Consider the following 15,994-nt stretch of genomic DNA (forward strand, 5'->3'; position numbering starts at 1 on the left):
TGGGACAGAGGATAAATAAAAAGTTCTGGTTGTATGACAAGTAAAATAAAAATAGCTAGATAGTATGGAGGTAAGACTTATTGCTCACAGCCTCATTTGAACCCCCAAAGAACAAAGACAAAGGGTAAACTATGATGTAAAGTTTATATACAAGAATATAAGGTTTATCTGGAATATTTACAAGGTTTGTTAAAGTAATATTTTACAACTCTTTCAGAATAACCACTACTTATATTACAGTTAGACTAAGGAAAGGTTTAATTTGTGAAGGCAGTAGTACCAAAATAGCACAAAAAGAAACCTTCCTAAAATGTGCATTGAGTCAGTTTTAAAACTATTAACAGGTTTGTATAAAATACTGTGTGCAAATGGTTAATATGCCTTTATTGACGCAGTTCCTGCATAAGTAGCACATGTGACAATCGTACTTTCCCTATAGTGAATAAAAATAGGGGACATGTTTATCTTGGGTAAAATGTGGTCCAATATTCAAGGTCAAAATGAAACAGAATGCCCACAACTCAACACGGATTTATAGTGCAATCCTAGGCATGTTCACAGAAGTAAGCCCCACTAAGTACAAACTCCAGGATTGTAACTTCAAGCTATGCACAAGCCCATCGAACTCAGAGGACTTAAAGCAATCCTTTTAGCTCTGTGTTGAATTGTAGCCCCAAATGGAAAAGTGTCTAAGTGGCAATCCTAGCTCTCCTTTGCCTCAGAAAGTGACTTGACATCGTTGTCAGATTCCCTTTCAAATAGACCAGAAAGTAGCCATATCTGGGCTTTACTATCTTCTGAAGATCTATCACAAGAAAGGGCAACATCATTTCATGGAGCCCTTTTTGCTCTGCATCAAAACTGAACCTGACCAAATGGACTTGATGCTTAACAAAACTAACGTGTAATATAACTATACAGAAACGTTAGCCGCATTGAAGGACTGTTCAAAATGGAAAAAACCAAAACAAAAGATTAAAAAAATTAAAGTCACATTTTGCACCAATGCAAATAGCTAGCTCTAAGCAAGATACTTTAATACAATCATAAAAAGTATTCATGTTTTTGTTTTTTTTTTGTAATGAGAGTTTTACTATATGTACAAAATTGGGGAGGGGAGGTTCCCCTTTCCTCTTCCTTCTCCCCCACCCCAAAGAAAGAAAGAAAGGACGTTTCGTCTCCCACCCACGCCTGCTGTGCTTTGCAGTGGAAGCCAGGAGGTGCAAGGCGCTTGGAAGAACTTGAGGCTGGTGACTAGACAGGGCCAAACGTGGCAAGCAACTAGCACTGCAGTTTGCGAATGCTGCGCGAGAACCTCTTGAATGCTCGCTGACCTTTTTGCCATCGCTTGACGGAGGTGATCACCAGCTCGCCAGCCATCCGCTGTCCCATCACTAAGTAGGGTGCGTTTATATCGTTCATCTCGTCGCAGGTACACTGCAGGCCACCTTTGAGCCAAAGCACCGTTTTCTTCAGATCCCTTTCTGTCACCCCATTCAGCTTGTAGATGGTTTTGCTCTTTGTTTCCGGAGTGATCTTGGTGTCCCCATTGATGTAGGCGATCTCCTTCACTTTTATCTTCAGGGCTAATAGGGATAACGGGGAGCGGGGAGGGGGGCACGTTGAAAGGAAGAAAGAGAGCGAGAGAGCGAGGTTTTTCCCATTAGTGCAGATAAAGAGAACCTGGGAAGGGAGGTCTTCTATTGCTAATTAAACTGTCAGGGGCTGACAGAACGGACAGCAGGTGGCTCCATTTCTAAAGCCACCAAGGGCATGCAAGTCATTTCAGTTTGAATCAACCTTGGGGTGTGTTTCTTTCTCTCTTTCTCTTTTAAACAAAACTTTTCTAAGTGGGCCTTTTTTCTCCAGCTTTTCTCTCTCTCTTTCTCTCTCGTTTGCAAACACAGGAGGAGGGGGTGGAGAAACCAAGCCCCCCATTTTTGTACATTAATTATGCATTAAGGTTTCAACTTGGCACAATGTCTTCTCACCAAAGCTGCTTGGGTGTGTGGGGGGAGAGGCCTACAATTCGTAGGGAATCTGATTGCGGCTGTTGCCGAGATCTCGAGGCTTAATTTATGAGGTTAGGAAGAGTCTTAGGTGAACCTGTAAGGAACCGACATTGCTTGCGTACTGTATCCAAAAGAACAGGCCAAAGAGGAGGAGAATTGGTTTAACAGCTGCATTTGATTTGGAAAAATAACTGGAAGGAGGCGGGAGGAACACAAGGCTCATTAAGAAACCTACACAGCATGCTTCACACACACACAGAAAAAAAGCCACCAAGAAAATGTTTATCTGAATATCTCATACTGGATGTGCCACATGAAAACTTAAAAGGCTAGTTACACAAGCAGTAACTCATTGTCTTTGCAATTCCCTTCTGATAAGAATATTATCCCTGTAAATTCCACCACAAATACTTTCCCAGCTCTAATCTGATAAAATTATAGCATGTGTTTATAATAATAAACTTTATTTCTATGCCAACTATTTTCTCATATGTTATCTGCCTCACTCAAGAGGCCTTTCCAATTACCAGCCCAGAAATGTTTATGTCTTGTAAGGATATGCCACCCATCTCACCTCAGTACTGCCATTCTCAATCTGCTTCTGCCAAAGCAGTTCATGGCATGTTGGGTTTTCTGAAGAAACTTTGAAAAAAGAACTCTGGAATGCAAAGGCTTTGCCATGACTCTTGGGGATGGACGTTAAGATCTGTAAAGCACTTTGCATGTCAGAAATGCCATAAAGACCAGGTCGTCTGGAAACAAATGAGGACGAACCTCAGCCCCCTCTCACATCTTTGCAGCTTTCTCACCACCCAATAATCCAAGTCAAGAGGAATCCCTTTCTGACTTCGTTCCCATCAGACTGGGTGCTCAGCATTCCCCCCCTCCCTCTCCATGAGAAGATGGGAACTGGAGAGGATAAAGCCTGATGCTCTCAGATTCACAGCAGGACAGGAGTTCAGCCTCCCCTCCCATTCTCCCCCCTCCCCCTGCAGAAGGATCAGAAGGGAAACAGAATGGAGCCAAGGTCCTCAGCACAGCTCTGCTGCCTGGGTCTACTTTGAAAGGCTCCCAGTTGCATCCATCCCTGAGTATCAGTGTAGCACACAAGCAACGGTCAGCAAAGTGTATGTGGAATATACTTTTAAATTTTTATGTTGCCTTTGGTACACATGGTAGAGAATGCCATGCATATCTACAGAAGATGCTGTGATGCTCCAGCATTACTGCAGATGATTTAAAAAATACACAAATATTTTATGTGTTTAGAAAAGTTGCTGCGATCTGTCATATTCAACGATGACCAGGCTATGGGGCCTAGGGTGGGACTATACAGATGAAGATGCAGCAATAGTGCGACAAAGGTAGAAGCCACGGAAAATCAATCTGATCTCTATTGACTGCCATGGGACAAAGAATATTATGCAAAATGTAAAAGGAGTGGAGGAGGAGGAGCTTCTACCTTAATGGGGCCCCACTACTTTCTCCCGCACAAGAGAATATCTGCCAGTTGCTCCTATGCAGGGAAGGAGGAAAATGAGGCACATGATAGGGATAGATCTATCCACTGCTGCTGATGCTGAGTGCTTGACTGCTACCAATAGGGACCTCATGGAGTTTGTCTTCCTACATAGCTTTCAATTAACAGATGCTGACACTACACAGGTACTGTAAGCCACACTGACATTCACTTTGTTAATAAGAAGCGAAACATACCATGTTTATTCAAAGGCAGAACTCTAAACAACTTGGAAGCCTGCTACCCTATTGGTGCTACTTATCCTAACCGGCTTTGATTGTCCCATTGCTAATACCAATGCCTGAATCTACTTGATTCTGAAGAAAGCTAAATGCCGGTTCTGTATGTGTCTTGCAAAACTGCTTGGTTATCATGGCAGACAATACAACTCTTCCCCATTTTTAATTAGAGTGACTTTAAACAACAACAACTTACCAAAGTCATTTTTGCAGAGGTTTTCCACAATTTCATTGTCATCCTCATTCTTGCTTTTGCAGGCATCACAAACTTTTGGTGCTAGAATGAAATATATTTAAAGAAAAGAAATCTTCAGCAGAGATGTTCAAACGAGAACAGCAGGTGGCGTTTGGAAACAAAGTATACTCCTTATATATCTATATATACAGCTGTGGCCGCCAGATTCTGCCTTATTCTTGAACCAGTTCCATAAATCAGCTCCCAAACCCATAAAGTTGTGATCCAGTGCAGTACTGAATATCTGGCGAGTAAGCCACACTGAACACAGTGGGACTTACTTCCAAGCAAAGCAATAGATAGGATTGCTCTGCACATCAGCTGCGTTGAACCAACTTTAAGGCAAGAGGGAAGAACCTGTGAAATACAAAGGAAAAAACAGCAGAAAGCAAGATGTATAGCCCTCAACGCCTTCGTCAGGAGCTACAGGGACAGCTTATAGTGAATTCTGAGCTTAAAAGAGTAAAAGCATTTTGTTTTAGTTTAGAAATAATAATAGCTGAAAGAAAACTAAACAGTCATGCTAAAGAAATATCTTGCAAATTCAGTGGGAAGGCTCAATGGGATATTGAAAAGGCAATGGATGTGAAGGAGATTAAAGCTTTCTCCCCCCCCCCCCCCCGCAACCATCCTTAGGCTCTCCCAGGAGGAAAAGAAATCAATGCCTTGATGGGGGGCATTGAGTGGAGGAAAGGAGAGTGACAATACAATACACAAGGTTTCCCTGATGGGTTTGCTTCAGAAATCTGCCCTCTTCTTTTCTCTCCTTTATTTAAAAACTTGGGAAAGTGTCACCCTCCCCCCCTCTCTTTCCCCCCACCTAGCTAATTAAAACCATCTAAACTGTGGCTGAAAGCATTTAATTTATTTATTTAAAATGAGAAGACATGACTTTGACACTCTTTGCATTTGAGTCCTTTATCAACAAATTTATTTAGTATGTTCCCTCTCCATATTCTTATCAGTAGGGGTGGGTGAGAGAAACCATCAGTTAAACAAAATGCAAACCTCCACAACAGTTTAAAACAATGCTAGCCAGTTTAAATAGGACAACCTGAGCAGCAGGACATCCAGCTAAGTCATATTTAGATGAGACTCACTGCAATCAATGAGCTTACTTAAGCCTGTTTCAATGGGTTTGCTCTGAGCATGGGCTAATAGGTTGAATATGATGTTTGATATTACTGTGACTAACGCAACTTGTGAGTAAGCCCACTCTCATTAAATTAAATTTACTTCCATGAGAACATGGACTGGATTACTAAGAGTGCACTGAAGTTCATCAGGTCTAAGACTGTAATCCTATAAGCATGCTTACTATGCGATTTATGGGACTTTCTCTGAAGGAACAAATCTGCAGTTGTAGATTTGAAAAAAACTATTTGCACCCTGACAATTACACACTAAGCATACTATAAGCTTAACAGGGGAATTCTATACCCACTTACCTGGGAGCAAGCCCCACTGAACTCAAAGTCATTTATTTCTGAGTATACATATTTAAGATCCCACTGTAAGTCTCAATGAATTCAGCTTGGCTTCATTCTTATTAACTGTGCTTAGGACTGCACTGAGCATTTCAGACCTTGGAAAATTGTAAACCTGTGGCGTTTGCTTTGATAAACTGTAGTTTTCTGGAGTAAGGGGCATCCACTGAATCATTGTTTGGTGCTGCGATGGTCTGAAAACATATATGAGGTTCTGGAGTGATCAAAGCATATCTATAGTAGAACCCTGGATGTTGAAAAGTAACAGAGTTCCATTGTGCTTTAGGAGGCTCTGATTCTTCCCTTCCAAAAAAAAGATGCCATTTATTAAAGCTGAGATATTTGATAAGAAGAGGGCGTTTATTATGTGGCTTTGCTACTTTTGATACCTTCTTCCTTTTAAAAAAAAGCGAGGGCAAGCAATTCACTCCTAAACATTGTTATCCATCCAGGGGAGTCTATTGACTTCAGTGGCACTTACTTTGGGGTAAGTGTCCTCAGGTTGGCAGCTTAAGCCTGCAATCTGATTCATGATCACCTAGGCAAAAACCCAAGTCAACGCATTGCGATTTGTCCCCAAGTAAGTCTGGCTGCTTGGTTGCAGTCCCTGGGCACATTCACTTCGGAGTAACGCCCCTGAACTCAACGGGATTACTTCCAATTATGCACTACAAGGGGCAGCCAATCCTTCCCTCCCAGAGAGGCTTTCGAAGCATTCTTCTGCACGGTTATTCACTCAGTAAGTCCCCCTGCTTTCAGTGGCGCTTATCCCCTAGGAAATGTGACGAGGAGCCCCTTGGAAATGCCCACGATCGCCGTTGGGAATCTGCTCCCCGCAGGCGTGCCTAGTGCGCGCTCCCCATCGCGCAAGCTCCGTCCTTGCGCTCGCCCTGCTCGCAATACTGGTGCCCGCAGGCGCCCTCTTACCTTCTCTGGGAGTCGGCAGGACGTGCTCGCTGCTGGCCGGCGGGATGCACAGGTCGTTGTCCTGCGGGAAGCGGCTACAGTCCAGCATGTCCGGCCACGGGAAGCCGAAGGCGGACATGACGGGCGCGCAGCTGTCCTTGACTTGCTCGCACAGCGAGTGGCAGGGCTGGATGGTCTCGTCCAGGTCGTCGATGCAGACGGGCGCGAAGAGCGAGCAGAGGAACTTGCGCGTGTCCGGGTGGCACTGCTTCTGCACCAGCGGGATCCAGGCGCCCGCTTGCTCCAGCACCTCCTGCATGGTCTCGTGGCCCAGCAGGTTGGGCAGCCGCATGTTGGGGTACTCGATGCCCCGGCACAGCTGCAGCGACGTCGGGATGGGCTTGCAGTTGGAGCGCTTGTAGGAGAACTCGGGCTGCCCGAACAGGAAGAGACCCCGCGCCGAGCCGATGCAAGGCGTGGCGAGCGCCAGCAGGCACAGGAAAAGGGCGCGACGCTGCATCGCGGGTCCGGGGAGAGGAATCTGGAGGCTGCAGGGGTGGGCCTGCTTTCAAAAGGGTCCGCTCTTCTGGGGATCCAGGAGGCTGGGGCGGGGCGGGTATCCGAAGGCTGCAAAAAGGCAGAAAGAAAGAGAGAGGGGTGCAGAGGAGGGAAGAGCGCGCGCGCAATGCTCAGCTTCCCGCAGGCTGCATGCAGCTTTTGCAAAGCGCTTCTTCCCCCGCGCCGACGGCCACACTGACCCCAGACGCGAAGCACAGCGGAGCTTTCTGGCAGTTTTCTTATGCAAATCGAGAGAGGCCCGTTGGGCGGAGCCGTCTGACAATCTGCCGGCAGGGATTGGCCGCGACTAGCTGGGGGGGGGTGTTGTCCCCCCCGTGGTCTCTCCCCTCGTGGTTGATTTTTCTGGCGAGAAAACTCGCAGAAAATGTTTCGGGACGAGTGCGCGCGAGTGTGTTTTAACTAGGGCGAGCTGAACTGGTTCCAAGAGGCAGAATGGCAAATGCACTCCCTAAGATAAACTGTTTCAGTGGAAAATCTGAAAAGTTTATTTTTTAAAAACAACAACAACCGCCACCGTTGCCTAAAAGTAATTTGCAGTATCTGAATGACCTGCCTCCATTATTCAGCCACTATCTGGAAGGAACCTAAATTGGAGGCTATTATTGCTACATCCTACAGCAGCACATTCTGCAGTTTAACTATGTGCCCTGTGGAGAAGTATCTCCTTTTGTCTATCCAGAATCCTCCAATATTTAACTTCATGGGATGACTTGGTTTCTAGTATTACTAGAAAGGCAGAAAAGCACGTTCCCCCACTTTTCCCACACCATGACATAAAGGTGTTTTCCTTTCCAGCAGATTTTTATATTTTTTCCAAACTTTATGCAGGTTCTTCCTAAGGATATGGTTCATAAAACTTTTATAAATTTTCGCCTTCCCATACCAAAGGCATAGCATGCATAGCTTTTTTACATTTGATTAGTGCATGCGTAAACACTTGTGGTCTAAACCACAGAGCCTAGGACTTGCTGATCAGAAGGTTGGCGGTTCGAATCCCTGTGACGGGGTGAGCTCCCGTTCGGTCCCTGCTCCTGCCAACCTAGCAGTTTGAAAGCACGTCAAAGTGCAAGTAGATAAATAGGTACCCCTCCGGCAGGAAGGTAAACAGCGTTTCCATGCACTGCTCTGGTTCGGCAGAAGCGGCTTAGTCATGCTGGGCACATGACTCAGAAGCTGTACGCCGACTCCCTTGGCCAGTAAAGTGAGATGAGCGCCACAACCCCAGAGTCGGTCACGACTGGACCTAATGGTCAGGGGTCCCTTTACCTTTACCTAAGCAACAAACAGGTTGCCAGATCAATTTTGCATCTCTCTTTCTCCCTTTCTGTCTCCTGCTATATCTCTCCAGTTCTCTCTTTCTCACAACAATGAAGATAAGAAATTCCTTGTTAAGAAATAGACCAAGCTAAGGGTTAAGTTGAGGGCACCTGCCCTTTAACATATTTGCCCCTTTGCAGAGATACCAAGGAGGGTTTAATATCAAATGACATTTTCTAGTAAAGCGATTTCACAAGTTCAGCTTTATTAGGATGGCTTCAAGATTTCTTTTTTCTTGCTTCCATGAAATGATTCTAAGAATAGGATTAGATTTTGCACAAGGCTCCAGTTTCCCTTTTTAAAACTGGTATTGTGTTTCAGCCTTTCTAAGTGAAATTGTGTTTCAGGACCATCGAATTTAAAAATAGGACAGGAGCAATAGTACACCAGTATATAAAGCTTTTCTAAAAGGTTGCTTAGCTTTAGACCAGAAGGACCATTCATATTGCTCAAAGGTTCCTGTGTACACAGATGAGGACGTTGTGTTTGGTACTATGCAGAATGTTTGCAAATAAACGTGCTTTTATATATGTCTGACTTTTAGTAGTGGGCTCATACAAAATAACTAACATATGCAAAAGGCATAATGCCAGCTCCCATAGGTCATGGAGTTGGAATTACAAATACCCTTATTCTGTTCCAGATGTGATTAGTGCTGTAATAGGACAGCATGACCCACAAACTGGCTTTTTGGGAATAGGCTGCACAGACTGCATCCAAGGGCTGCCTTCCCCTAGCCCAACTGGTGGTCCATAATGTCTCTCTTCTAGGATCCCCCCTCCCATCTCTACCTCACTATTTCACATGGGAAAGGGAACTGGTGACAGCAGTTCTGTGAGGTAATAAATGTTTTATATTGTGCTTGAAACATATTTCTAAAGCCAAATATGAACACCCCTCACCCCCCAAATACATGTGAGCTTCTTACCTTACAGAATTGTCACCACATTCCTGTATACAACGGCACCTTGATTGTCAAACTTAATCCGTTCTGGGAGTCCATTCGACTCCCAGAACCATTTGAAAACCGAGATGCGGCTTCTCATTGGCTACAGGAGCTTCCTGCACCCTAGCAGAAGCCATGGAAGCTGTGTCGGAAGTTTGGCTTCCAAAAAACGTTCGCAAACCAGAACACTTACTTCTTGGTTTGTGGCATTCAGGAGCCGATTTGTTCGGGAGCCAAGCCGTTCTACAACCAAGGTACCACTGTACTGTGTAGTAGCACATAATAGATTATCATACAGTAGACAAAAGAGAATCAACCTGGATGGCTTTCAAAGAGGATTAGATAAATTCATGGAGGATAAGTCTATTGATGGCTACTTGCCATGATGGTTATGCTGTGTCTTCATAGTCAGAGGCAGTAATACTTCTGAATACCAGTTCTTAAAAACAACTGGAGGGGAGAATGGTGTGGCATTCGGGTCCTGCTAGTGGGTTTCCCACAGGCATCTGGTTGAAACCTGTGAAAACAGGCTGCTGGACTAGTTGGGCCATTGGCCTTATCCAGCCGCCCTTCTTATGATCTTATGCTCAGATCCACACCATACATTAAAAGCACATTCAATGTACATGACTTTCCTCAAAGCATCCTGGGAAGCTTGTTAAGGGTGCTGGAAACTGTAACTCTGTGGGGGGGGGGCGGCGGCGTGGGACCACAGGATTGGGTTGAGAACCCAGAGAGCAGCAACATGGATGCCACAGGTATCCATATTGTAGGACAATGGAAAGGGCTTCTGGAGAGAAGGAAGATCTCTGCCAAGTGATTCCTTCCCCAACAAGTCCTTCCTGTCTTCCTTCTCCTCCGTGGCTTGACCCAGCTCTCCTCTCCTTCTGCTCCATGTGCTCACTCCAATAAAGAGCCATCGTTTCACGCTTAATTGGGAATGAAACTAATGAGATATTTATGGCCCTTGGCTGCATTTTCCCATGTACTGAACATGCTAGAGCAGTGTTTCCCAACCGGTGTTCCGCGGCACACTAGTGTGCCGTGAGACACCGGCTGGTGTGCCGTGGGAGGGAGGCGGGCGAGTCGGGCGGCGAGAGGCGGCGGCGGCGAGGATCCGCGTCGAGCCGGGGGCGGCTCCGCGGTGCTGGTGCCGAGCGGCGGGGCAGCGCGCGCAAAAGGGAGGAGCGGAGGAGGAGGAGGCCGGCATGTCCGGGCAGCAGCAGCAGCAACAGCAGCAGCAGCAACTCCCGGCGACGGCTCCTCCTCCGCCCGCTATCGCCGCCACCACCACAACAGCCGCCGCCGCCTCAGCTGCTGCCGTCCCTCAATCCCTCGCTCTGCTGCCTCCTCCCACCCCGGCAAGGGGGAGGGAAAAAACTTTCACTTTTGTGCGTCCCTCCCGGCGTGACGCTGCGCGCTGACGTCACGGGGCGGGGCTTTAATGGTGGTGTGCCGCGAGATTTTTTCCCGGTAAACAGGTGTGCCGTTGCCCAAAAACGTTTGGGAAACACTGTGCTAGAGGACACTCCATCCTCAAAAGCCCTTCTTGGCTTGGCCAAAGGAGCTCTGGGAGGCCTTAACCCCTATGAAGCACAGCAAGGCATTGCTCCTACGGTTTGCCTAGTGCTGACTTTTAGAGGATAACAAGCAACCAGTTTGTCTGCATTTCCCTTTCTGTTAGGAGGACCTTTTCCTCACATGATTCTCATTAGATGTTACATAATGCCTTGGATTCCTTGACAGAAGAAAGTTAGGATATAAATGTAATAAATAATACACACACCATATTGCTTGCCAGATCATCAAATCATATATTTAGCTTGCAATCATTGGACTAAGTCCCACTGAGTTCAATCAACATGGCTTTGTACTCTTTGTGAACAGTTAGAAGAGTGGAATATTTATTAGGGCCAATCAATAGTGAGCAAGTCTTAAAGTTCTCCAGAACTCCTCATCAGGTTAGGATGTGGGGAGAGAGAAACAGATGGCCTGGTACTATTTTGTGACATTTTGGTGCAATTTTCCGTGGCACCTTACTGTTGACTTTGGAATGTTTCACTATGAACCAACATAACTATCTGTTGTTTTGGGGTATGTTAAGCATGGTATATAAATATGATACTTAGTTTCCTGACTGAATAAAAATGCGAGTTACCTGGTCTTAATTTAACCTAAGGTTGCTATCATAGCTCTCTTTAAAAACCAAGATGTGTTCTGACCATCCTTGAATATGCTCCTGTATGGACAGGGTAACTGCAATGTGTGAACCAGGCTATCACGGATACAGCCTGCAGCAATTTTAAACACTGAGCAGCACCAGGAAGCCATAGCAACCTGGTTCATGCATTTCAGTCTCTGGTAAGCATGGGACTGCCAGCCAGCCTATGGTGAGATGAGTAGGAAAGGGGAGTGTTGGTAGTTATTCACAGATCAGTTGGAGCTGAGCACAAAAATGTCGTTCTGCAGCATAATGTTGCATTTATTCTGTGTGCTTGCTTTTCTTTGACTGGTGACTTAAGATCTGGGTAGGCTTGCATTTAAGCACACTTTGATGCAATGATTGTTCCCCGCTTCTTGAGAGCAAAACATTACATGCCTTTTCTTAGCAGTTACTTTTACGCAGAAGGCAATGACTCGACCACAGACTTCCTAAATGTAAGTAAACCAATTTGCAGCTTCTGCTATAGCCATCATTGTCCAAAGTGCTGATATTTACAAGGCTGCTGATTTCTTCATTCAAGAGTCAGATTCTTACATTCAGTTCTATTGCATTTACCCTTTCACCTTCCTCCCATAATTTCCACGCTCCCCCTGCTTCTGAAGAACCAGTAATTTATTGCTCCAGTGATCTGTTGTGACCCCATGAGGTCCCTTTAAACAGAGACTCTCTCTAATTGCACACAGTCCAAACTGCTGAATGAAAATGTGCACAAATGAGGCTTAGAAACCGCTGGAGTGTCTGCAAGGTCCCCTCTCCATTGTCTGGAAGCCATGGAGAATAGGGGTCACTGGCTTAGTTGGTTTTCCACCCTAGTGGAAATTTATTGCTATCAGATAAGAAAGCAAAGTCAATACAAAAAGGGCCAGTAGCAGCAGAGGCAAAGGACAGAATTAGGTTTTTTTTCAATGGAAAACTGCATTGAAAAAAGAAATACACACACAGGAAAACACACAAGTTTTCTGTTTGGGCTTCTTGAACAAACTATGTTTGTGTAAGTGGCTTTCACTGGAATCCACTCAACATTTTCAAATGAGACTTTCTTGGATATTTTAGAACATGAGCAAGCACTCGCAGGCTGGGTATTTCCATGTGAGTTGATTAATGTGGACACTTCAGCCTTTGCCCTTCATTACATTGACCCATGGTTTCAAACTGAATGTATTAGGGGAATTTTAAAAGGAGCACAAAACAGAACAAAGCCTTACAACATAATGACCGTTAAAGCTGCCTTATTATGACTTTACAAGAGTCCATAATCTCTTAAGCTGCTGTAAATTTGTAAAGGTGGCATACATAGTTAAGCCACTTTAAACCCTTAAACTAACGTAAGCATGAAGTCATTTTTGGGCCCGCAGGGCAACATAAATCAGCAACAGAACAATCCTATCTGTGCTACTCAGAAGTAAGTCCTACTGTGTTTAGTGAGAGTTACTCCTAGGAGGTAGGCATGCATAGGATTGCATCCTAAAATACACTAATCATAGAAGGCTAGAGTTGGAGGAGACCCTGTGGGTCATCTAGTCCAACCCCCTGCAATGCAGGAATCTCAGCTAAAGCATCCATGACAGATGGCCATCCAGCCTCTGCTTAAAAACCTCCAAGGAAGGAGAGCCCAGAACCTCAGGAGGGAGACCATTCCACTATCAAAAGTCAGAAAGTTAGGTCAAACTCCTTTCTTGTAACTTGAAGCCATTGGTTTGAATGGGAAATCATTAAGCTAATGCATTTTTAAAAGGCTCCTTAGAGGTAGGGGTGGGGGGGATGAGGTGAGAATCTGTAGAAGTCCAGTCATGTTGTTGTTATTATTTATTGCATTTATATCCCCCCCAGGAGCTCAATGTGGGGTACACGGCTCCCCACCCCTCCTTTAATCCCCACAACAACCCTGTGAGGTAGGTTAGCCAGTGACTTGCCCAAGGTCACCCAGTGAGTATCATTGGGAGGTGCGGTTTTAACCCTGGTCTCCCAGGTCCACTTTAACCACTACACCACATATTACATGCTCCACCGCACTGTTACATGCAGTGTCCATTGGGACTGCTAGAGCAGAAGACAGGGAGTCCAACGTGGAGCTAGGGACAATGATAGTTAGAGCCAATTCTAGTTTTGTCTCATCATCCTCCCTGCTAAGTTCTACAAGAGCAACACTGAACCAGAGGAAGAGGAAGCTGACAGCCAGGGTCACCTTGTGGACTGCCTGTAAGAAGGCAGGGAGATGGGAGCTGACTGGAATTGGCAGGGCAGTGTCCCGTTTGACTTAATAGGCCACCCTTCACTGGTTCCTTATAAATGCACACCTTGTGCTTCACAGAACCATAAGCTGCTAATGGCACGGAGTCCCGTCCGTCAGGAAACATTTGTTGCCTACCGCTTCCTGTGTGCATTCAAGCTCGGTAATGACTTCATCAGCTTCTTTAGGTGCCTACAAATTGACTTGGATCTTATTAAGGATTGTCTATGTAAATATTGCCCCACTGTGAGCTGTAATGGGGAAAGAACTTCCACGACTCTATGGAGCGTTTAGCAGAGATGCTTCACTTGCACAGCTTTATAAATGGTTCTCACTTGTTCTTCTCAAAGGGGAAATGTGAACCCAATCCAGAATGTGGTAGTCCTGTGTTTTCCAGAGAGGAAGTAGAGCCTTCCTTTCCTATGGTGGGCAGATGTGTGGTGCAAAGGGGGGGGGGAGAAGACACTATTCTCTGCATGGATTCACATGAACAGGGAGTTTGGAAGTTGACATGTATCCTCTTTAAAGGGCAAGTCATCCTCTGCCTTCCTGCCCACTTTGCCTTTTAATTTGGGGCCAATTCAGGTAAAGGTCGCTTACAACCTTTTGGTCAATTAAGCAAAAATGAGAGGTTATGAATAAAAATATTTTCCATAACAGTAGCTGTTAAATATATCTTCATAAAAAGCACATCAATCTTAACTGTATTTACTAGGGAGTAAATCCCATTGGCAAGATTTCTGAGGTTTGGAGAACAATATTTACATACCCTCTAACATTTCTCCGATGAAAATAGGGACATCCCATTCCATAATGATAATTTCTCTATTTATACCCCACAAATCTTACTGGGCTGCCCCAGCCACTCTGGGCAGCTTCCAACATTTATAATAGCATAAAAAAACATTAAACATAAAAAAATACTTCCCTATGCAGGATTGTCTACACAGATGACTCAGGGTCGGATAACTCCATACCCTCCAACATTTCTCCAATGAAAATAGGGACATCCTAAGCAAAAGTCCCTATTCTGGGACATTCTGGGATCAAATCAGAAACTGGGACAGCTACTTTAAATCAGGGACATCCCTGGAAAATAGGGACATTTGGAAGGTTTGTATTTAGGGTCAAGTGAATAATTATACTTGCTCTCATGTCTATTGTTACTGAAAGAGGCAGAAATGAATTACTTTTCCTACAAATTCTCTTAGTATACTTTTTATATGCTGCACGTTTACATTTTAATTCATTTTAGCTCTACTCTCACAAAGGTAAACTTTCCCAGCTTCTCTGGACAACAATGAATGTGATGTACATCTAGTTTTGTAGTACAGATGTTTCCTAACAGTACAATCCCAGGGCGGTGAGAAAAGGAATAGTGGTTTAATGCTTTGCCACTTTGCGGTTCTTGCTCTGAGTCCAGTCTTCAACATTCCATTTTTTCCCCTCCCACATTTTCCAGGAGGAGGAAGGGGTTTACACATGCTCAGAAACACACCTACGTTTGCCCTGGTAGGGTGGCATGTCAGGAGACTGGAGGGCTTAGGGTCATTCTTGGTGCACCACAGAATGCCACCACCTTGGCCTACCAATGTCAGAGGTCCAGTGTGGGTTGGACCTGGGCATCAGGTGAGCTGCCAGCATTGAAGAGGAAGGCTCCAGCGTCAGATCTCCCTTTCTAACCATGGAGCTGTGCCTTCAGCAATGGAGAGATAGAGCTGATATATCCTATGGCTTCTGTGACACCTGCCCAAATATCACAGCATTGCACCATTAGTGTTTTATTTGAACACTGCTTCTCCACACGTCCATGGTTCAGGACCACAATACCTCAAGGACCGCCTCTTTCCATATGAACTTACCCAAACCCTGATATCATCTTCTGGGGTCCTTCTTCATATGCCTCCCCCTTGAGAGGTCCGGAGGATGGCAACACGAGAACGGGCCTTCTTTGCAGTGGCTCCCTGTCTGTGGAATGCTCTCCCCAAGGAATTACACCTGGTGTCTTCATTATACACCTTTAGGCACCAGGCAAAAATTGCCCTTTTTAACTTTGGTTGATTTGATTGACATCCTATGCCCTTTTAAAATGTGGCGTTATTGGGTGTTTGTTTTTATTTTGATTATGTATTTTGTGGTTTTTATATTTTGATTTTATTCTGTGAACCACCCTGAGACTTCTGGGTATAGGGCAGTATATACATTCATTAAATTATAAGGAATAATAAATTTTTCCTCCTTTTTTGTTTTCTCATCAGCTTCAACCTTTTCTTTCCAACCTCAGCCCTGATTTGACCAAA

General features: G+C 45.0%; 1 protein-coding gene and 1 long non-coding RNA gene across 2 annotated transcripts in view; one reads left to right on the forward strand and one right to left on the reverse strand.

Moving 5' to 3' along the window:
* LOC310714668 overlaps positions 1-15,994 on the forward strand; it is an 80,832-nt gene that overhangs the window by 6,695 nt on the left and 58,143 nt on the right. The gene's annotated exons all lie outside the window — the stretch shown is intronic.
* On the reverse strand, positions 128-7,206 carry SFRP2 (secreted frizzled related protein 2). The gene is made up of 3 exons (XM_083460813.1): positions 6,420-7,206; positions 3,967-4,047; positions 128-1,586 (listed from the first exon to the last, which is right to left on the reverse strand). The coding sequence occupies exons 1-3, from the start codon at positions 6,916-6,918 to the stop codon at positions 1,282-1,284; spliced, it is 885 nt and encodes a 294-aa protein (XP_083316939.1). The 5' UTR covers positions 6,919-7,206; the 3' UTR covers positions 128-1,281.

This window comes from Podarcis liolepis (genome assembly GCF_965112155.1).
Source record: "Podarcis liolepis genome assembly, chromosome: 9".
NCBI classification, from domain to species: domain Eukaryota; kingdom Metazoa; phylum Chordata; class Lepidosauria; order Squamata; family Lacertidae; genus Podarcis; species Podarcis liolepis.